At 49.8% G+C, this 22,370-nt stretch overlaps 1 protein-coding gene across 1 annotated transcript in view; it reads right to left on the reverse strand.

Annotated features, from left to right (window-relative positions):
- TTLL9 (tubulin tyrosine ligase like 9) overlaps positions 1-20,979 on the reverse strand; it is a 37,316-nt gene extending 16,337 nt beyond the window's left edge. Inside the window, exons 1-6 of the mRNA XM_045810110.2 lie at positions 20,965-20,979; positions 17,992-18,035; positions 12,385-12,477; positions 10,330-10,441; positions 9,452-9,637; positions 272-340 (exon numbers count right to left, since the gene is read on the reverse strand). Coding sequence (XP_045666066.1) covers positions 272-340; positions 9,452-9,637; positions 10,330-10,441; positions 12,385-12,477; positions 17,992-18,035; positions 20,965-20,979 — 519 coding nt within the window. The remainder of the gene's footprint in view (positions 1-271; positions 341-9,451; positions 9,638-10,329; positions 10,442-12,384; positions 12,478-17,991; positions 18,036-20,964) is intronic.
- Positions 20,980-22,370: the final 1,391 nt, after the last annotated feature.

Raw genomic sequence — 22,370 nt, forward strand, 5'->3', positions numbered from 1 at the left:
CAAGCCCCACACTGGGCTCCCTTCTCAGTGGAGAGCCTAGCTTCTCCCTCTCCCTCTCCCCCTGCTTGTGCTCCCTCTCTCTCTGTCAAATAAATTAATTAAAAAAAATAAAATAAAATAAGCCCAGGCAATCTGGCTTCAGAGACCCCCTTCCTAGGGGCCCCAGAGCTTCTCTGCCAGCCCTCCAAGCTTTGAAGGGGGGAGGGCGGGGCCCCTCATTGCAGCAGGGGCAGAGGGAGGTTTCGGAAGCCAGGGGGAGAGGCAAGCTTACCTTCCTCCAGTCCATGATGTCCTTCAGCCTCCGGAAGAGGAAAATGCCCTTCCCCTGCGAGCGGGCTACCTGGGGTGAAGGTGAGTGCGGACAGGTCGGCTCTCAGCTCCGTGCAGCTCCTTGATGGCCCCTGTGCCTGGGGCACCAACCCACCATTTCTCTGTCTCTATCTTCCCCACGGGCTTCCAGCTCTCAGAGGAATGGCCGGGCCCAGCGCCATGGGGCCCAGCCACAGAGAAGGCACTGAGCCTGGCGGAAGGGAGAGGAAGCAGGGAAGAGAGAGAGGCCGACTTCGCTCACAAAGGCATACAATGGCATGAATAATACAAAAGAGCAGACAATTAAAAAACCATTTCTAACAGTCTTGGGAACACATCATCCAATTCTTTTTTTGGAAATCAATTTGCCTTCCTAATTAGGTTTTGCTTCAGCTAATACTGATCAGTCTGCCGTTACTGAATCCCAGCATGGATAATTCATGGCTTCAGAGTCTAGGGGCTGGAAACATCTTTAATATCATGCAGAGCAGTCAGCACCAAAGGCATTGCTCCCTCCTGTGAAATCCCTCTGTGCTGGTCACCGGCCTGGCCTGGCCTGTCCACAGTGCCGGGGAGCTCGCTACCCTCCCCCACCTCCTGACGCAGCCCATATGTTGCAGGATAACACTAATCATCAGTCATCCCAAAGGTATAGATTAGGTGACTACCGTGTGCTGGGCACGATGCTATCGCAGTGACCTAGACTTCATAGAGCTAACCTGTGTTGAGCTCAAATTTGCCAGCTGGCTCTGGCCTGTAGGGCCTCCTACAACAACTCTAATCCCTGGGCCCCAGAACAGTGCTTTGACCATCTGTAGCCACTAAGCAGGTCCCCCTGAGTCCTCTTTTCTCTAGCAGTAAGGCACCCACGGAATGCAAACCCTCGTTTCCCTCTGTTCTCCTCTGAGCACGGCCCAGTTGGCCAGCGTGAGGCTCTTTGTACAACACAGGGGCAGGCAGAGCGGTCGGGCACGGCTGGCCAGGTTGCCCACTGCGTGAAGGGCTCCCAGTCATGGGGCAGTGGGAGCCCAAACCCAGCCCCACCCTGCCCACAGCACCGTGTGCGTGATTTGGGGCTATGTACACCCAGAAGACGGGGTGCCCACACGGCCGTGGAGCACCGGGAGGGCTCAGGGGCAGCCACCTGTGCACCGCTATTCTGGAAAGCAACTCATCAGTGCGCATCAGCGGTTCCCACAGCTCACGGCCATGCAAGACTTAAACCCACTTCACGGAAGAAGGTCACCTCATGGAAACAATGGAAAGTCACTCAACTTCATTAGTCTCAAGGAAATGCAAGTGAAAACCCCAAGAGGATACCACTCCGCGCTCCTTGAGAGTGGTTAAAATTAAAAACGAACAATAGGGGCGCCCGGGTGGCTGGGGGGGGCGTTGAGCGTTAGACTCTGGGTTTCGGCTCAGGTCACCATCTTGCGGTGGTGAGGTCCAGCCCCGCATCGGGCTCTGTGCTCATTGTGAAGTCCGCTTCAGATTCTTTCTCCCTCTCTCTGCCCCTCCCGGCTTCCTCTCTTTCTCTCTCTCTCTGTCTAAAATGAATAAATAAAATCTTTGGTAAAAGATTAAAACAATGAAAAACGAACAACAGCAGGTGTCGGTGAGGCTGTGGAGAAACTGGCACTCACAGCTGCGGGTGGGAGTGCACGTCGTTGGAAACGGGCGGCTTCCCTAAAGCTGAACACAAGCACCTCCTGGGACCCAGAAGGTCCTCTCCTAGGCCCCTACACGGCAGAAGCGCGTGCACCCGGGCACCCACGGACACACACAGGGACGTCCACGGCGGCACAATTCACAGTGGCTCCAACCTTGAAATTCCCAGGGGGTAGACTCACGCGGTGGAACAGTCTACAGCAGGCTGGCGAGCAATGTGCGCTCGCCCGTGGCAGCCACGCAAACATAATGTTGCCGGAGAGAAACCAGGCCCAGTGCAGCTCTCCCTCCTGTCTCCCGTGATACAAAGTACACAGGCAGACACGTGCATCCATGCTGTTAGGGCCCAAAGGGCAGTGGGTGGGAGAGGGCCTGGGGGAGCTGCTGAGGGGCTGGCACTCCTCCGTCTACGGCCTGGTGCTTGTTACTCAGGTGTGCTCACCTCGTGAAAATTTACCAAGCTGCGCCCCCATAACTCGAGCATATTGTTTACTAAACTTCAATTGAGAAGTTTTATAAGGCTCCTGCCTTTTGATCTAGAAGCCTGCACCCCCACCTTCGTTGGCTGCCTTCCCTACAGTCATTCCCTTCCTTCTCTCTGGCCGGCAGAGCCCACCTGTCACACGGAGGCTGGAAAGACCACACACCTGTTTTGTCAGCCTCCCTTGCAGCTCTCGGGAAACTCGTGACTAATTCTGGCCAATGAGACCTACAGAGATATCTGCTTGGGGCTTCGGGGCTTCTAAGAATGATTTTCTTCCTTCTTAAAAATATCAGGGTCGGGGGGCGCCTGGGTGGCACAGCGGTTAAGCGTCTGCCTTTGGCTCAGGGCGTGATCCCGGCGTTATGGGATCGAGCCCCACATCAGGCTCCTCTGCTATGAGCCTGCTTCTTCCTCTCCCACTCCCCCTGCTTGTGTTCGCTCTCTCGCTGGCTGTCTCTATCTCTGTCGAATAAATAAATAAAATCTTAAAAAAAAAAAAATATCAGGGTCGGGGCGCCTGGGTGGCGCAGTCGTTAAGCGTCTGCCTTTGGCTCAGGGCGTGATCCCAGCGTTCTGGGATCGAGCCCCGCATCGGGCTCCTACACTGGGAGACTGCTTCTTCCTCTCCCACTCCCCCTGCTTGTGTTCCCTCTCTCGCTGGCTGTCTCTCTCTCTGTCGAATGAATAAATAAAATCTTTAAAAAAAAAATATCAGGATCAAGGAGGAGGAGAAAGAGAGAGGGAGGGAGGGAGTAAGAGGGAGGGAGAGAGACAAAGAGATGTCTGGCTCCTTTCCTTCTTTCTTTGAATGCTGCAGTCTGAGGAGGTGAGGCCTATAGCTGCCACACAGAGAACAACAGACAGAGAACACAGAGTGCTAAGACAGGTAAGAAAGATAAGGAACCTGGGCTTTTAACAGCATCCTTGAGCCCATCCCCAGACCTGGAACTCCCTGGCTTTCGTGTTAGCTGAGGTAATAAAATGCCTTTATTCTTTGAAGCATTGTCAGCATGTTAGCAAACATGCCCGTTCCAGGAGATGCCTTCCTAAGGGAAGAATCCCCAAGAGTGGAAAATAAACTTCCTGCATGGTGATACATCAGGGTTGTTAAGACGGGAAATCACCTACTGTCTAGCTCCAACAGATTGTAGTTTGCAAAAACAGTCACAGAAATATTTCCAGTCCCATATGTTTTTCCAGAACCTTGCTACCCCCACCCTCCGTCGAGAGGTGAAGTCGATGTGCCCTCCCCTTGAATCCGGGCGAGCATTTAGGGCTGTCTCTACTGATTGCATATGGCAGAAGTGACGTTCCGTGGCTTCCAATGCTGGGTCATCCAAGGCAATCCAGCTCCACACAGCTTTGTCTTTGGGCCTGGTTGCCCTTGGAACCTAGCCGCCCTGCAGGGCGGGAGCTCAGGTCATATGGAGGGGCCCCCATGGAGGGCAACTGAGTCTTCCAGCCCTCCACCCTGGCGGAGCTCCCAGCCAACAGCCAGCACCGACTCGCCAGCCGAGTGCGCGAGCCAGCTTGGAAGCAGATCCTCCAGCCCTCGCGGGAGCTGTCCCAGCAGATGCTGGAGCAGCCAGGAGCCTTCCCTGTCAGGCGCTGCCCCAACTGGAGGTTCGGGGGCTGAATAAGATGTGATTTTGTCTCCAGTTGCCGAGTCTTGGGGTGCGGCAATAGAACCCGGACACTACCGTCAGGGGAACGGTTTACAACAACGGCAGGTGTTTCCTACGTGCCAGGCACCAAGATTTCCACACCTCACCTCGTTAAAGCTTTCCCCCAAAATCCTCTGTAGGCATTAGCACTATCCCCATTTTGCAGCCAAGGGAACCGAAGAATAAGGCCAAGCACTCTGTTCAAGGTTACCCGACCAGTAGGCGACTAACTCAGGGAGTTAAATCCGTGCTTCACGAGCCCGAGGCCGCGCACCTCCGGCCGAGTGCCCGCCAGTACACAGACTCACAAGACAGACACGCTCCTGCCCTGGCAGTATCGGTCTTGATGACTTGGGAGTAAAACATATTATTTTTTAAAAAGATAAATTAACTGGAAAATAATAGGAATGGATTATTAGAATGAGCCATACTTTGATTTTGCACCCCCTGGAGCCACTCATGGCCCTTGACCCGCTGCCACGGCCTGCCCTGCCCCTGCGGGCCATTCACACGTGGCATTCATTGTATGGCATTCGCTGGGTGTTACAGATGTGGTTGGTGGTCTACTCAGCAACCCTGAGTAGGGGAAAAAAATTCCCTTTTTTTCTCTGCCAACAGAACCCCATTTGGTTTTTTTGTTCGTTGAATGTAAGCTCTACCCCCCAAGGTGGGGCTTGAACTCACGACCCCGGGATCAAGAATCACAGGCTCCACCCACTGAGCCAGCCAGGTGCCCCCAACAGAACCCCATCTGGATCACCTCTTCCCGGTGGTCCTGGCCTCCCAGGTGGTCCCACGCCCCTGCTGCCACGTGACTGGTGCAGGCACGGGCCAGCAGGTGCCAGGGGAAGTCTGCGGCAGTGACCTCTGGGAAGTTCGTGTCTTCTTCAAAAGGGACACAAGATCAGGGTGTTCCTTTATTCCTGCGGCAGGTAGAGGCACGAGGAAGCGAAGCTAAGGGTGTGGCAGCCGCTTTGAGACTGAGAGGAGCAGCGAACCCACTGGGGTGGGAATTGATGATGCTGTTGAGCTGCCCACCAAGGTTGCTCGATCACCCCTGGAACTGACCTTTCATCATTAAAGGAAACGTCCTGGCGCCTGTAAACTTGAATGAGAAGAGCATTTTTCATCCTACACTAAGATTTTCCCATTGCCTTCCATTATGAATGCAGACAACAAACCATAGTAATATTAGCCACGCCTGCGACTTTACTTTCAAAACATCTCAGTTATTTTTATATCACATGAAGGTTGTTGCGGGTATCTCAAACTATTGTTTATGCTCATTATGACTTTGAAATTATGGTAAGTATGGGTCTGCTATTAGACTGTCTTTAGTTTTTAATGAAACTGCTATGGCATAAAGAAGGGGCGCCTGGCTGGCTCAGTCGGTTAAGCGTCTGCCTTCAGCTCAGGTCATGATCCTGGAGTCCTGGGATCGAGCCCTGCGTCGGGCTAAGCAAGGGAGCCTGCTTCTCCCTCGCCCTCTGCCTGCCGCTCCCCCTGCTTGGGCTCTCTTCCTCTCTCTCTCCCTCTCTGTCAAATAAATTAATTAAATTAAAAAAAAACATGTCATAGTTTGTGTGGCCGTCGTGAGACGCTCTAGCTGGTCTCTAACAGCAGGACCCTGCTGACTGCCCTCAGCGCTGTGCCTGCCTGGCTCCCCTGCAGGGGCTGCTCCTGCCACCGACCAAGGACGGCTGGGACACGAAGCCTGGCCCACTCCAGGGAGACAGGGACCTCCGCTGGCTGGCAGCTTCCCTGAGGCCTCTAGGTGCCTCTCTTCCTCTGCCCTCTCCCTCACTGGGGGTCTGACAACTGTCCCAGCTCCCCCTCCCCTTACCCTCCCCCTATTCCTTACAGGCAAAACTCCCAGAATGTTCAATCGTGCCTTGGCGTCTATTTCTCAGAGGACCCAGACTATCCGTTTGTTTGATGACTGTTTTTCAATATAGTTGCTTCCTTTTATAATCAAATTAGCCTTTTAAAAACACTCCTTTGTCACAGTGTGAAACAGGATTTTTGCCAGATGCCAGAGAAACCCATGACGTGAGAACAGTGCAGAGCCCCTGCCCTCTTGTCTGAGCTCCCGTTAGTCGGGCTTCTGCTATGTGCTGCCCAAAGCACCCCCAACTCTTAGGATATTGCAGTGAAAAGATCTGAGAAGCTCTGGTGGAGGAAACTTGCGAAACAGAAGGTTAAATTCTATTCTTCCTGTCCTGCAATTTGGACAGACGCCCCCAGAGCTGGGAGCAGCCTAGTGGTTGCCCGGGATGTACATGGCCCTGAGTGAAGTGTTAAACCAGATCTGCAGACACGCAGGGACCGCAGGACAGGCCCCAGGGCTGATGGACAGGCCTGAGCCCTGACAGCCAGACCCTGCCCCCCAGCCACGTGAGGGAGGCTAGACAAGCAAGCGTGGTCCCGTGGTCTGGGTCCTGCCTCCCTCCTGCCTACCCAGAGGGCCTGAGCTGGTGGGAGGGGAGAATGTTCAGATGGAAAAGAAGTTTGAACTAATGCAATTTTTACATCACCCGGGCTTTTAAATGGCAAAGCCAGGGGCTTGTTCTTATACTCTGAGAGTGATAGCAAAGCTCTGAGAGGGGCTGGGGCTCAGGCTCCGTGGGAAGAGGGGTCCCTGAGGGTGGCATGGAGGGAACGATGCTGCTTATTCCCTTCTGAGTCCAACTCGCCCCCTCATCGCCCCTGCTCTGCTGCCGCTCGAGAGGAAGATGAAGACTCAGCACGCCCTAGGGAGCCGTGCAGAGGAGACTCCGGAGGGAAAAGGCGGCCCAGTGGCTGCCCTCCCTGGCCCCGCCACGGCAACTATGTGAAAACTCTGGCATGTGGGTGCTCGATGACAACCCGGCTCACAGAGACAGGCCTTGTGGGAAGAGTGGAGGGATTTGAGATTTTTTTTTCCCTCTATTTTCTAAATTTGGAGTAATGTCCTATTTTTTTTTTTTAACACTTTCCCTACCCCGAAGGAATCCAAGCAACAGGGTTTGTGGACTGATTTTGCCCCACCTAATACTCTAGCCCCGTGGATCACAGAGTTCTGTTGCTCTGGAGAACCCTGGCTGCTACAACTGGGACCTTGTTAGAAACGCAAATTCTTAGGCCCCACACCGGGCCTACGGAATCAGACACTGAGGGATGGAGGAGGGGCCTTAATAAGCATTCCAGAAAATTCGCATGCACTCTCAGGTTTGAGAATGACTCCTCCACAGTCTCAGTCCTCAAAGTGTGGTCGGCAGACCAGCAGCAAGGGCCTCCCCTGGGAGCTGGTTAGAGATGCAGGCTCTCGGGCCCTTCACAGACCTGCTGAATCAGCTCCGCCTTGAACCAGATCCCCGATGACTGCGGGCACATTGTGGGTTTGGGGAGCACTGGCCTAGTGCTTTCCAGGGGCAAGGGGAGAGAAGGTGTTGCCTGGACTCCCGGAAATCACAGTAAAGCTGGGCAATGACTGGACCCCTAAGTGCCAAGCCCTTTGTATAACTTGTGGACCTCCCGCGTGTAACATGCTGTGAGTTCACCGGATTCTCCCAGCCCTGTCAGGTAGGCACACTCACGAATTCCACTTCACCCACGGCGAGGACGCGGACTTCGAGGGGTGAGGAACTTGCTCGGGGTCAGCCGGCTCATAAGCAGCGGGGACAGAGTTAGAGCCCAGAGCACCCACTCTCCGCACCCCGCACCCCAGACAGGGTGTCGCAGCTCTGCAGGGACGCAGCCAAGATGCCGCCCCTTAATTACAGCCGTCTTGCGTCTGCCTCTAACAAAGGCCGTGGGCTGGGAAAGGAATCAACTTAATACGCGATTGCTCTTCCCAATTAGCACAAATTACCATTTGTCTGGGAGGATAATGCTGGGAGCCAGAACGCCCAGTGGGTTGCTGTTCTCCTCTGCCCAACCCCTTCTGCTCTGGCTACAGAGAAGACATGCAAGCCTCCCAGCAGGCCTCCCAGCAGGCCTCGCCAGGGACAGGAGCAAGAGGCAAATGCTGCTCTGGAACCCGGCTGGGAGCATCCTAGGAGCATCTGTGGTTTTCGTCTGCCCGTCCGAGCACCTGTGCTATTGACTGAGCATCGGCCAACACCGGCCCTAGTCCCCAGCTGCACAAGGAAGGGCTGTCCCCACCCTGCTCCCCACAGCTCCCTTCCTGGGGCCTGGCACATTCCCAAGCCCGGGAAATAGTAGGAGGCTTTGCTGATGCCATTCAAGGCTCTGGTGGCTTTGTGGTGAGAAAGCAGGCCTGGCGTGAGGAAGAACCGAGGGGCTGGTGGGTACTCTGCCACCCGTGCCCTCCACTCAGTTTCTGGTTCCCTGGGTTATCTCTGGATGCAAGGCTTTCCTGCAAACAGTTCCCTCTTCCTGGAATGCTCTTCCCTACCTCTGCCCTTGTCCAGGCTGACCCTCTGCCTCCTTCAGGCCACAGCCAATACTAATTCTTTTAATAACAACAACGACAACAGCAGCTGTCACTTACGGAGTGCCTTGTGTGTGCTCTGCCTACAGTAACTCACTTAGTCACACACACGTTACGCGACAGGTACCGCAGTCCCACTTGGCAGATGGGGAAACAGGGGCGCAGAGAAGTAATCTGCCTGAGGTCACACAGCTAATAAGTGGCACAGGTAGTATTTGTACTAAAGGGTCTGGTCTCGGAGCCCAGTCTCCCTTCAGAAAAGCCTGCCGGGCAGTGGGCAGCCTCCTACTGTTTCCTCTCTACTGACACTTAGCACAGCTGGACGCACACATTCGTCCTCTGTATTATCTGGCCCCAGGAAGGCAGAGACCCACTTCGACTCCCTGAGGGCTGCGTCGCCAGCGCCTAGGTCTATGGCTGGCGCATGGCAAGTGCTCAGTGAGTGTTTATGGAATGTTTGAATACACGGGTCTCAGTCTCCTCATCTTTAAAATGAGGTAATAGCTCCTCCCAAGGGCCATCCTGAGAACCGGGCAGCGCAGGTAACGTGCTTGGCATGGCCTGGCCGCTGCTGTCCCTCTCCCGTCAGGAAGAGAGGCGGGGATCTGAGCTCCAGCAAGCCTCTGGATTCCCTGCCCTGGTGTCCTGAGGATCACTTGTTCATCCAGTAAACACGCATTGAGCACCTACTGTGTACCAGCTGTCATAGCTACTGGGTCCACACACTGCAAAGAGGAGACGAAGTCAGCCCTCGGGGGGAGGCCGAACCTAAGGCTGAATTGCCAGGCAGAGTTCTGTTTCAGGATGTGCCAGGAGGGATCCCTGCTCTGTCTGGTGCCTGGGAAGCCCCCCTCCCCTCTGCCTCTCCCCCTGCTCCCGGCCCTGGGCACGCACAGGCTTCATGATCCAGGTGATTCCCGGGTTTTTGCGGAACTCCTCCACGAACAGGTGGTACTCGCATGGCATCTCAAAGGTTTTGGGGAAGAAGTCGCACTTGGCTGCCTCCAGCTTTCCAGCCTCACGCTCCAGCTGTTTCCGGAACCGCTTCAGATTCTTCACCATGTAGTTCTTGCGGGTCAGCTGGGCAGCAAGGTGGGGGAGCAGGCCGTGAGTGCTTGTGCCCACTGTCCTGCCCCAGCTCCCAGCCCCACCACCACAGCTGGCCCCCGCAGCCTCTCACCCGCCCAATAACAATCACAGTAAGAGTAACTCCGAGAGCCTGCCGTTCTATAGCAATCCCCACTTCACAGGCCGGAAAACCAAGGCTCAGAAAGGTTAAGTCAGTTGCCCAGAGTCACCCAGCTAACGGAGGCACAGCCAGGATTTGACCTGCACCTGTCTGACTCCCAAGTTCATGTTTCTAACTGCTAAGCTGTACTAACCTTTCAGATCTCAGCATCATTGGCTCCTCCGGTCCCATCTTTGTGTTCTGGTTCCTCCCAGACCTCCCTCCCATCTCTAGACTCCCAGTTGCTCAACTTGCCTCTCCCCTGCAGTCATCATACGGCTCAAAAGTCCTGCTCCTTCGCCCTTGCCCCACCCATCTCCAGTGCTGAAATGCCAACCAGACTGTGACCTCAGTCCCCACCCCAAGGCAGCCTGTGCAGGTACCAGACCCTTATTCTCTCACACTCTTTAGCACCTCATGGATCTTGGGCACGTGCTTCCCCCCCACCCCACCCCAGCATGTGCCCCACCTTCCCTTCCACTGCTCATTGCCACATTCCGTGACATGAATTGGCCGACTCAGTCCACCGGCCTCCCCAGCTCACCTCGTAGTGGTTCCGGAAGTGACTGATCCGCACGTGCTCATCCATGTAGGTGTGATCAAAGTTCTCCCGGAGCCAGCTGACGTCACACCAGTAGAAATCCCACTCCCCTTCACTGCGGGTGGGGGGAACAAAGGTCACGGCCTGAGCCGTGCTGGGGGTTCTGGGCCCCAGGGAGGTGACCCGGAGTTAGACAGGGCACGCCCTTTCCAGATGAGAGTCCCCACCACTCCCTCCGGCCCCCGACAACCAGCCAGCCTCACCTGGTCATGTGACCTGCCTGGGCGCTGGAAGCATCTCTGTTTCCACCCCCAGCCCACATTACCAAGCAGTGCAGTTAGGTAACATTTTCAAGCCCTTCCCGGTCCAGAAAGCCCTCTTCTCACTGACTCCTCAGAGCAGCCTCCAAAGGCGACAACAGTCTAGAGCCCTCAGATGAGGCTGGCCCTGCTCGCCGAGGCCCTGCAGCACTGGGATTCCTACCCAGGCCTGCCCGACTCCGAATCCCACCTGCTTCTTCACCACCACACTAAAGAGAGGGACAGGACAGCAGGCTCATCTACGGAATCTGATGCCAGGGCTGTGGGGCAGAGACGAAGCGCTTGAAGAATAGGGGGCGGGAAAGACAACTACGCTGCCATGATTGCTTCCAACATCTTCAGTAAAAAATTACAGCTGTGACTGAAGCTCCGTGTGGACGAGACTAGACTCCAGTCCCAGGCAATGGGAATCATGGATTCCCCCAGTTACTCATTAGTTTCCTCATTCATGGAGAGGCTGCTGGAACAGGGTGGAGACGAGCCTGGGACTCCACACACAGACTGACCGGGTGCAGTCCTAGCCCAAGCCCTGACAAGCTGAGTGACCTCAAACATGGCGGGTTTTGCTCCTCTGTGTCCAGTTTTCCCACTTTCAGCAAATGGGTATGATGACAGCACCTCCCAGAAAGTCTGCTCAATGAGTCAGAGGTCATGCAGGTAGAGTGCTAAAGAGCGTCTAACAGGCTTAGCTACTATTAGGCAACAATAGTCACTGGGTGCCATGTCAGGGCAGCTGGCTGCCCTCACCCCTCATACCTATTCTCTCCCTTTCTCTACAGTAACAGGATTCCCAACATTTATCTGGGAAAATGTCATCACATTCTCCAAAATAAAGATGACATTTTCCAGATTCTCTTGCAGCTAAGCTAAGTTCTGGCCAATGTGAGAGACTTCTAGGCTGTGTTCTTCAAGGGCAGGGCAGGCATTTTCTTGCCTCCTTCCTACCGACTGTGGCTTGGACTCTGGCTGTAAGGCTGGAGCTTAGACTGTCCACCTTAGACGGCGAGGACAAGGGCCTCGCTCAAGGTATAGCAGAATGGAAAGATGGAAGCGGGTGGATTCACACTTCTATACCGCCTCCGAACTTCCTACATCTGGATTTCAATGGGAGACATCAAGTTCTAGTCTGTCAAAGCCTCTTTTACTTTGGGTCTCTGTTACATGCACCCAAACCTTAACCCTAACTTATATTATGGGCCAGGCATTGGATGCTTGTTCATCTCGGTATCCCCAGGGCTCAGCATAGAAGAAGAAATGTAGGCTTGGGGTCAAGTAACTTGTTCAAGGTCACAGAACCAGTAAGTGGCCAGGGAAGAGCAGCCCTTGACCTGGAGCTGCCATCACTGGAAAATTCCAGCCAGCTAGTGGAGTGATGGCTGCATTCCTTGATTCTCCGGAGAGCTCTAAGACCCTGGCTGTGGAACAGTCCAACTGAACCTGGTGTGAACCCCACTCAGACACTTACATGCTGTGTGACCTTCAACAATTGGCTTAATACCTCTGAACGTAATCATATCTTGCTGGATGGTTATAAGGCTTAAATAAGACAGAGGGCATCCGTAAGGCGCCTGACACATTTTGAGTGCTAAATAAATGTTGGTCCCTATCACAGCTCAATTGGGACAAGTCCCAGCAGCCACTCAGGGGAACTGGGAGAAAACAGAGGGAGACAAGGACCTGTGAGGCAAAGGGAAGGAGGGACGAGGTTGGCAGGGAGCGGGGTGGGGAGGTGTCTTACTCCTTTACTTCCACCCATCCTGGCCTGTGGCGAAGGACATCCATGAGAGTATTCATGAGAGTGGTCTTGAATCGGATTGATGCTCTCTGCTCTCTGCAGACAAAGCAACGAACACTTGCTCAGGATCACACAAAACCCTGTACAGGGATGTTCGTAGCAGCTTTCTTAATAACAGTCCCAAACTGGGGGACACCTGGGTGCCTCAGTCGGTGAAGTGTCTGCCTTCAGCTCAGGTCATGATCCTAGGCTCTTGGAATCGAGTCCCACAATAGACTCCTTGCTCAGTGGGGAGTCTGCTTCTCCCTCTGCCTGCTGCTCTCCCTGCTTGGGCTCTCTCTCTCTGACAAATAAATAAAATAAAATAAAATAAATAACCTTTTTAAAAAATAGCCTCAAACTGGTAACAAACCCAGATGTCCTTCAATAGGTGAATGGTTAAACAAACAGTGGTCCATCTATACGATGGAATAACAGTCACCAATAAAAAGGAGTGAAATATTTATACATTCAGTCTAGATTCATCTCTAGGGAATTATGCCGAGTGAAAAAGGCCAATCCCAAAATGTTATTATATACCGTACAATTCTATTTATATAACTTCTAAAAATGACAAAATTATAGAAATGGAGAACAGATGAGCAGTTGTTGGGCGTTAAGGACAGGGTGGGGTTGGGCTGTGGGAGAAGGCAGAGGGAGAAGGAGGGAGTGGGTGTGGCTACACAAGGGTCATGCGAGGGATCCTTGTGGTGATGGGAATTTTCCTTACTGTCCTATATAGTTTTACTCTGTTACCATTGCGGGGAACCAAGTACAGGGCACGTGGGATCTCACTGTATTATTTCTTACAACTGCATACGAATCCACAATTATCTCAAAGTCAGTATTTAATTTTAAAAAATGTAACACATCTTTAGAAGTCTGGATAATGGCTACTTTTGTGGGGGAATGATTGGAAGAGAGCATGAGTGGCATTCTGGGGTGTTGGCGATGTTCTGTTTCCTGCATATTGAGTTAATGAAAATTCATTGAGCTGTAAACTTATGATGTATGCACCTTTCTGTATGTACAACAGAACTCTGTAACAAAACATACCACAAATAAAGTTAAAGGATTGGCTATAGATTAAGATAAAATATTTACAATGCTTACAATCTATAAGACATTAGGACCAAGTACAAAAAGAGCTCCTATAAATCATTAAGAAAAAGACAAAGAACTCAATAGAAAATTGCCTAAGAGATATGAACAGGCAAGTCACAGAGGAGAAAACTTACCAGTATGCATGTGAAAAGACACTCAACCTTCCCAACAACCCAGTAAATTAAAATACCAAGGAGAGGGTTTCTGCTACAGGTTGCAATATAAGAGGATGTGAAAGACTTTCAGTCCTATAGTCACAACAAGGGGAAAAAATGTACAAAATAAGTATCACACTTGACTACAGGTCTAGTGGAGAGGAATGGATAAAAGGAAACGTTTCCAGAGAGAAACAAGCCCTTCCTGGGGGAGTAGAGCAATGCTGCAGTTTCTAGGTCTGGGGGTACCTGAGGGCGGGCAAGTGGAGGAATGAGCCAGCCGTGGGGAGACTTTGCAGGCACCAGGAGAAAGCAGCTGAGCTTAGACAATACGTAGGGTGGCCAACCAAATCAAAATCCGGAATATCACCCCGCTTCCAAAACCAAACCAAACCAAAACAACACTGCAGCAAATATGCTTAAGAAAGAAGCAGTAGTTGGGGTGCCTGGGTGGCTCCGTTGGTTAAGCAGCTGCCTTCAGCTCAGGTCATGATCCCAGGGTCCTGGGATCGAGCCCCACAGGCTCTCTGCTTGGTGGGACCCTGCTTCTCCCTCTCCCTCTGCCTGCTGCTCCCCTTGCTTGTACTCTTTCTGTCAAATAAATAAAATCTTAAAAAAAAAAACAAGAAAGAAAGAAAGAAAGAAAGAAAGAAAGAAAGAAAGAAAGAAGAAAGAAAGAAGCAGGAGAGAACACAGTAAAGCAGAGAGAAAGCCCATACTCCTGCACGTTGATGGGGTGTGTGCATTTGGGCAGCCCTGCCAGAGTTGAATCCAAAAATGAACCCCCAAACCATAAACAACCAGAAAAAACGGAACTGCCGTCCAGCCCCCACCCAGGACAAAAGCTCAAAACAGCAGTACAAGAGGCTGGGCTTGGAGTGAACTCAGTGTATTTAAAGCTTCAGTCTAGCCCCTGTTCCACTCAGCTCTAGGAGGCATCGAATGATCAGCCCCCAATCTAACTACTAGTCAGAGGAAAGGGCTTACGGTCTCTGGAAACACAATCTCTCTCTCTCTCTTTCTCTCTCCACACATTATTCCTTTTGTAGGTCTGAGTCTCCATCTGGTATAATTTTCCTTCAGCCTGAAGAACTTTCTTTAGTGTTTAAATACATGACAAAAATAACAGCACGAAGGACCAGAGGGGCGTAAACAGAGCGTGCTGTGCTAGGGTTCTTGTGTTGTGCAGAAGGGGTATAATATTGATTCAGGGTAGACAGTGATGAGTTAAGGATGCATATTGTAATTCCCTAGAATAGCGGTTCTTGATGGGTGGTCCCAGAATTCCTCAGGGTCTCCAAGCCTTTCAGAGGTTTACAAAGGCCTCTCTTTTCCAACTACGTATCTTTGCGAGGCTGGATTTTCCTCCTATTCTTCAACAGAAACAACATATCACAACAGATTGAATCCAAAAGATTTGGGAAGCCAGATGTTTTCTATTGTGCCAGACATTAAAGAAATTCACAAAAATGTAAAAACAAGTACTACGCGTCTTAGTAAATTTGGGGGAGGGAGAACACAGCTATAGTTCATAAAAATACATTATTTATGCTACCAGGTAGAGTACGTTGTTGCTTTTTAAATAAATTAATAAATATTTTTCAATTTTTTAATTTTAAATTTCTAATATGATATTGATAAATAAAAGCCACACAAAAATTAATAAGAATCCACAATAATTTTTAAGTAGTAAAGAGATCCTGAACTCAATTTTTTTTATTATGTTTAGTTAGCCACTGTATCATCAGTTTTTGATACGGTGTTCAATGATTCATTAGCTGCGTGTAACACCCAGTGCTCATCGCATCACGTGCCCTCCTTAATGCCCATCACCCTGTGTTCCCATCCCCCAACCCCTGTTCCCTCTGAAATCCTCAGTTTGTTTCCTGGGGTCCATAGTCTCTCATGGTTTGTCTCCCTCTCTCATTTCTCCCCCTTCAGATTTCCCTCCCGTCCCCTACTGAGCTCAAATTTTAAGAACCACTGCTCTAAAGTAGTGAAGTAAGGAGTATTTAAAATTTAATCCAAAACAATGAAGACATACAATTTCAAAATCCTTCAGATTGGGGGAAATGTTTAAAATCAGACAAATACCAAGTGTTCCCAAGAATGTACAAATGATAATTACCCTATAATGCTGATGGAACTGTAAATTGGACAAATCTTTAGAGAGCAATTTGGCATATTAAAACTGTCAGGTACTATTCATACACATTAGACTGGCAAAAATCTAAAAGTCCACGTTTGGCAACAATGTGCTAAAATTGGAACCTCTTCCTGGGCTGGTAGAAGGCACTCTGGAGAACCACATGGCACTGTTCAGTAAAACTGAATTAGCACGTACTCTAGACCCAGCAGTTCCCTCCTAGCTCTATGCTCCAGATAGATACCCTACATATGCAACTGGGCATTACATGTACAGGGGTGCTCGTTTTGTAACTATTTAGATTTTTTTATAGAAATAACCTGCAACACACAGTTGATGAGCCACCCTTGTTCCTTGGGCGTTCTCCATTCCTGTGCTAGTCAATCAGAAGGCTTTCCACTGCCAGCCCCAGCAGCTCTTTGCCGGAGGGCTTTTTCTGGCCCCCAGAGTCTGCTCGGCCAGTGCTTAAAGCAAATCCAAAGTGCCCCGCCCCCAACAGCACACAACCAATGACAACTGGAGTTGATGGATAAATCCTCCAGCCTCTCATCGCTCCGTTGGGATGACTCTGCCATACGTTTGTACTATCTCCTAGGAATCCCCGTGGGACCGAGCCCCACCTGCCCACCACAATAACCCGTCAGTAATGCACCTTTTATCGGTTTCTTTCCCTTAGCTGTCTGACATCCCCTCTTCTCCGCCAATGCTTACTGGAATCACCTTTCAACCTTCCAAATAAACTGCTCTCTCATCCTTGTCTCAGGGTTGGCTTCTGGAGGAAATCAATACTAAGACACAGCCTAAAGGCCTTTCAACAGGAAGTGGAGAAATAACGAGTGGTACACAATGGCACACACACAGTAGTTAAAGCGTATCAGAGCTTCTCACACCAACGAGGAATAAATACTGTAAATAGAGTTTTGTGTGACAAAAGCAGCACGCAGAATAATAATGGTATAACATCACCCATGTAATAAATCACCCAGTCTGATAGTCGTAGCGTCACGCAGCCAGGAGGGTCCATGTCATGCAATTCTGGTCAGTAAGAGAAAAACGTAAGATTGCTAAAGAGGGTGTGTTCTTGGAAAGCATTGGTTCTTTTGATTAAACTAAAGAGAGAAAGAGCTGTGGCTTGAGTCTTCCTTGCCCACTTCTTCCCATCTTGATCTTGACATGAAGGCTGGAGCTGTAGCAGCCACTTGGTGTCCATAGGGAAAAGGTCAAGACCATCACAGAGACACGAGCTCTGACAGTGTTGAACCACTGCACCAACCCTCCAGACTCTGTTACATGAGCAAAGTTATTACAATTTTTTTAAAGCTACTATTAATTGGGTTTCCTATTACTTGTAGCTAAACACATTCCTAATTGGTGTTTGCCCTAATAAAACAGATCCCATGAACTGATGTGCCCTTTGTCTGGCTGGGGCGGGAGTGGGCGTGTAAGTTGAGGGTCAGCACCTAGAAGAGTGCTGCATGACGGAAGGGTCAGAGACCACACATGCCCACCTCGGTGGCAGTGCTGCCAGAAGTGACATTAGAAAGAAGAGAAATATCTAATGAAATAGAATAGACATATCTAAACTCTGTGCCATAGCGCGTGTGATGTAACCTCTTCTGACTCCCCACAAAAAAACTTCGGTCAAGTCTATACCCGGGTTACTGCCGCAGAGGGAAGCAGAAGATGGGGGCAGCGTGGACATTGGGGTTATCAAGCCATCACATGGTTGTTGAAGGAGGCAGGAGGGCGTGGGTAGATACAACATGGGCCCTGGAAACCAACAGGCTCTGCCACTAACTGATCCTACAGTCCTGAGCAAGTTACCTAGCCGCTCTGAGCTTCAGTGTCTCCACCTATAAAACGGACCCAGTAGTGGTATCTGCTTCAAAGGATTGTGGTAAGGACTCAAGGAGCTAATACAGCCTGGCACATGGTAACTGCTCAGTGGGTGTTTATTATTATTATCATTATCATTATTGAAGTAAAAAAGGGGTATGGAGAGACAGAAAAAGGGGAGGAAGAAAGGAAGGAAGGAATGAAGGAAGGAAGGAAGGAAGGGAGGGAGGGAGGGAGGAGGAAGGAAGGAAGGAAGGAAGGAAGGAAGGAAGGAAGGAAGGAAGGAAGGAAGTTAGTTCTGTGTTTATTAGATGGTGTGGGACCACTCACCGCTCTTTTCCCTTTGACAATCCATGGCCCTTGTAATTTTGATTCTGCAAGGAGAAAAGGAAAGCAACGTAACTGGTCCTGCATACCCACCCTGCCTTCCCAGCTCGATTTACTGCAAATCTGAAAATGCTCAAACCATCAGACACAACACTACCCGGATCCTGAGACGTGAAAGACCGGCCTGGCCAAGTTCACATTGGTCAGCACGTGCCCAGCAACTTGGTCCTCGGAATAAATCTCCAAGTATTCAAGAACCCACTTTATGGGATTGTTCCACAGGCATGAGTAGTCGAGTGAATACCTAGTTTTCAGTGCTCCAAAGGTCCAACCCTGAACCCCAGTTTTGAGGCCTGAACTCAGCAGGCTCTGTGAGAAGGAACTGAAACTTGAATGTTTGATTAGATCCATGATCCAGAAGGGGGCTGGGCCAAAGACTCAGAGAGAAGTTAATTTCTTCCAACCAAAATGGACCTTTCAAATCCTCAACAGGGGGTGGGGGTTGGGCATTATTTTGCTTCTACCATGCCTAAAACAGTTTGGCCTTTAGTCCTAGTAAGACTGATTCCCAATGGCAGGTATGAAGAAAGAAATCAAAACTGGTCTTGTACAGGATGACCATTGCAACTTGGACAGACTTGTCATCAGCATTAGTTTTCTATGCAGTAAGCATGCCAAATTACCACAACCTTGGTGGCTTAAAATACACCACATTTATGTCTTGCATTTTCCATGGGCCAGGAGTCTGGGCAAGGCTTAGCTGGATCTTCTGGCCAGGTCTTACAATCCTACAACCAAGGTGATAACCCAGGTTATGGTTCTCATACATGGGCTTGGGGTCCTTTTCCAAGATCATCCAGATTGTTGGCAGAGTTCAGTTGCTCGGGGTTGCAAGACTGAAGTCCCTGTTGACTTGCTAGCTGTTGACTGGGGACTGCCCTCAGCAACTAGAGGCCCCCTGCAGTTCCTTTCAACGTGGCCCCCTAGGCAGTGCACAACATGGATTTTTGCTTTCCTCCAGGCCAGCAGAAGCTCATCCCTCTGACCCCCAACCCTCCCCACTCCAGATCAGCCACAATAGAGTCTTATATGATGCATGGTATACAATCATGGTAGTAACTATCCCATCAAATTCACAGGCTCCACCCACACTCAAGGGGAGGGAATTCTACAAGGTGATCTAGGGGCCTTCTAGAATTCTGCCTACCACACCATCCTATTCCTCAAAGAGCCAGTGGAAAGGATAGAGGATACTGCTTTATGAAACTGATAGAAATTAGTTTCTACAAAAGCACATGAACTCTTAACCTAGTAGTACATTTAAGCCCCTAGCGCTAGTAAGGTGTCCTACTCTTTTTTGATTATATCTTTTATACTCTTTCATGTTTTCAGTTCTATTTTCCTTATGTTTATCCAGTTATTGGTTGAAAAACTTTTCCTGGGGCGCCTGGGTGGTTCAGTTAAGCATCTGCCTTTGGCTCAGTTCATGATCTCAGGGTCCTGGGATCAAGTCCTGCATCGCGCTCCTTGCTCAGCAGGGAGCCTGCTTCTCCCTCTACCTGCCGCTCCCCCTACTTGTGCTTTCTCTTTCTGACAAATAAATAAATAAATAAAATCTTTAAAAAATTAAAAAATTGAAAAATTTTCCTTTCTCCACTGAATTGCATTGATTCTTCTGTTAAAATACAGTTGACTGTGTATATGTAGGTCCATCTCTAGACTGTTTTATTATTTGTCTACCCTTACGTTGCTACCACCCTATCTTAATTACAATAACTCTCTAGTAAATTTTGAAATCAGGTACTGTAAGTCCTCTAACTTTGTTTTTTTCAAGATTGTCTTTGCAATTGGGGTCATTTGCACTTCAATATAATTTTAGAATCAGCTTGCTGATTTTTAACAAAAAAAGTGTGTTGGGATTTTATTGGGATTGTACTGAATCTACAGATCATTTTGAGAAGTGACATCATCAAGTATTGAGTCTTCCAATCCATGAATATGGTCTATCTCTATTAACTTAAGTGTTCTTTAATTTCTTCCCACAATATTTTCTAGTTTTCAGTACAGAAATCTTGGACGTTTTAAATTAAATTTATTCATAGGTATTTGATTTTGTGACGCTATTTTAAATAATATTTTTAAAATTCCATTTTCCAATTATTTCATGATAGAATATTGTGGTAGGCAAAATAATGTTCCCCCAAAAGATGTCCATGTCCTAATATCCCAGAACCTGTAAATAGGTTACATTACAAGGGGAAATTAAGGTTGCAGATATAATCAACTGACTTTAAAATGGAGAGATTATCCTGGATTGTGTGAGTAGACCCAATGTAATCACTCGTTTTTTGTTGTGAGAGGGAATTAAAGAAATGGGGGTGCCAACTCATGAGAAGTAGAACACGGGATAAGAAGCAGGCTAGTGTGGGGGGGGGAGTGTTGGATTCTAGAGTAATTTATTTCCCCTCTTTGGGTCGCATTTTTCCCATTTTAAAGTGGGGGAGTTGGCCCGTGCACTCCTAAAGGACAAGGACTTGTCTGATTCACCTCTGTGTCCTTACTGGTCAGCACTGGGCTCAGTTTAAAGAAGGCACTGATTAGCGTTTTAGGACGAATGTGTTACGAATGGATGGGTGGGTAGGCAAGAGGGAGGCGGGATGAACGGATCTCTAAGAGCTTTTCCAGGTCAGGAAATCGAAAATTCTGAGGTTCCCCCAGGGTCACACAAATCGTTGAGTACAGTTTAGAATCCCAGATTTTCCTAACTTTCCCGCCAGCAAGCCTAGTGGTGGACTCGCGCAGCACCTCCGGCGGCGCGCGGTCAACCGGAGCTTGAAGTCCTTTCTCCGTATTCATCATTTTCCTCCCACTCTATCCGGAATCACTCCGCGGGGACCCCCCAAGTCGGAATGCCTCCGTGGCCTCCCTTCCTTCTCTAAGGACGATGAAAGCATCTGGATCCCCTGGCACTCTTACCTTCGGGCGCGACATGGTACGATTCCCGAGGGCCGGACCCAAACCGCCACCTCGCAGCGCTCAAGCCTGTGCGTCCCGTTGTCAAGGCGACGGAGGGCGCCCGGACCCGCCGCTCTGATTGGATGAGCCAAGGGCCCTCCTCCTCGCGTGGTTCGCAGGCTAGTGTCCGATCCCAGTCCCTGAAAGGTCTTGCGCGCCAGAGCGGCCCAGACCTCCTTACTCGCTTGACCTTTCTCTTTCTCTTTCTCTCCCAGCCCCTCTCTCCCGCGACCCTGGGCCGCCGCACCTGGCCAGAGACTGGCTGCCCTCGGCGGGCACTGACTGCCCAGCGCCTCCTCCAGCTGCCTTTCGCTAGACCTACGAGCGCTCAGTCTGTAAAGTTGTCAGCTTTTCCTTACTTGGTACCTCACTAAGTCGCCTTGTCATTTGCTTAGTTGGTCATGAGGCCAATCAGTCACTTGTTTTTTCTCGGCCACTCTCTCTAATTCTTGGGCACCAACTAGATGCCAGGATTCACCTCAACACATGTAGTAACCTCCTGACCAGTCTGCCAGTAACCACTCTTGCCCTATCCGTTGGAGTTCATTCTTGGTACTGCAGTTGAAGAGCACAAATTTGTGAAGAACACAAATCCGATCCAGTCTCTCCACTGCATGTAACCTGAAGTAGCAATTTATTCATCATTGCACCCTGAATTGGCTCCCTGCCTTTCTCTGCCTCGCTTCTCCACTGCCCTGGGATCTATACGCCAACCATAGCTGATTAGAAACTGTTAAAGAAATGTGTTGTTTGTTTCTTAGCAACAGAATATAAGTTATGTAAGAATATATCGAATATATGCAAAACGTTTTATTAAATGACAAATTCTTATTAAGCCTCTAGTCTATGGCATGCCTCATTCTTGACTCTATGATACAGCAATGAACAAAACCAACAAGTATCTGCCCTTGCAGAGTTTATATTCTCATAGGTAAAATGACAAAACATTGAAGGACATTAAAGAAGACCTGAATAAATGGAGGGATATACCATGTTCATGGACAGGAAGACTCACTATCAAAAAGATGTGTATTTTATCAAATCCAACCAGGACTTTTGAGAGACTTTCTCAACCCGAGAGGCAAATATCAATGGAATAATATGGGGATCCAAGAAACAGGTACTGGGGTGTGTGTGTGTGTGTGTGTGTGTGTTAACTTGATGTACAATAGAAGTGGCATCATAAATCAGTGGCATCATAAACCAGTAAATGGCATTGAGAAACTGTTTCCATAGGAGTGAAAAATAGATGCCTAATTCAAGCATATTAAAGGATAAATATGGCAAACAAATATTTCAGGCTATTGGAAAAAATATTAAGAATATATATATATTTATATATGGGCATCTGGGTGGCTCAGTCGATT

This window comes from Ursus americanus, chromosome 22 (genome assembly GCF_024610735.1).
Source record: "Ursus americanus isolate L20-20 chromosome 22, mUrsAme1.1.p, whole genome shotgun sequence".
NCBI classification, from domain to species: Eukaryota; Metazoa; Chordata; class Mammalia; order Carnivora; family Ursidae; genus Ursus; species Ursus americanus.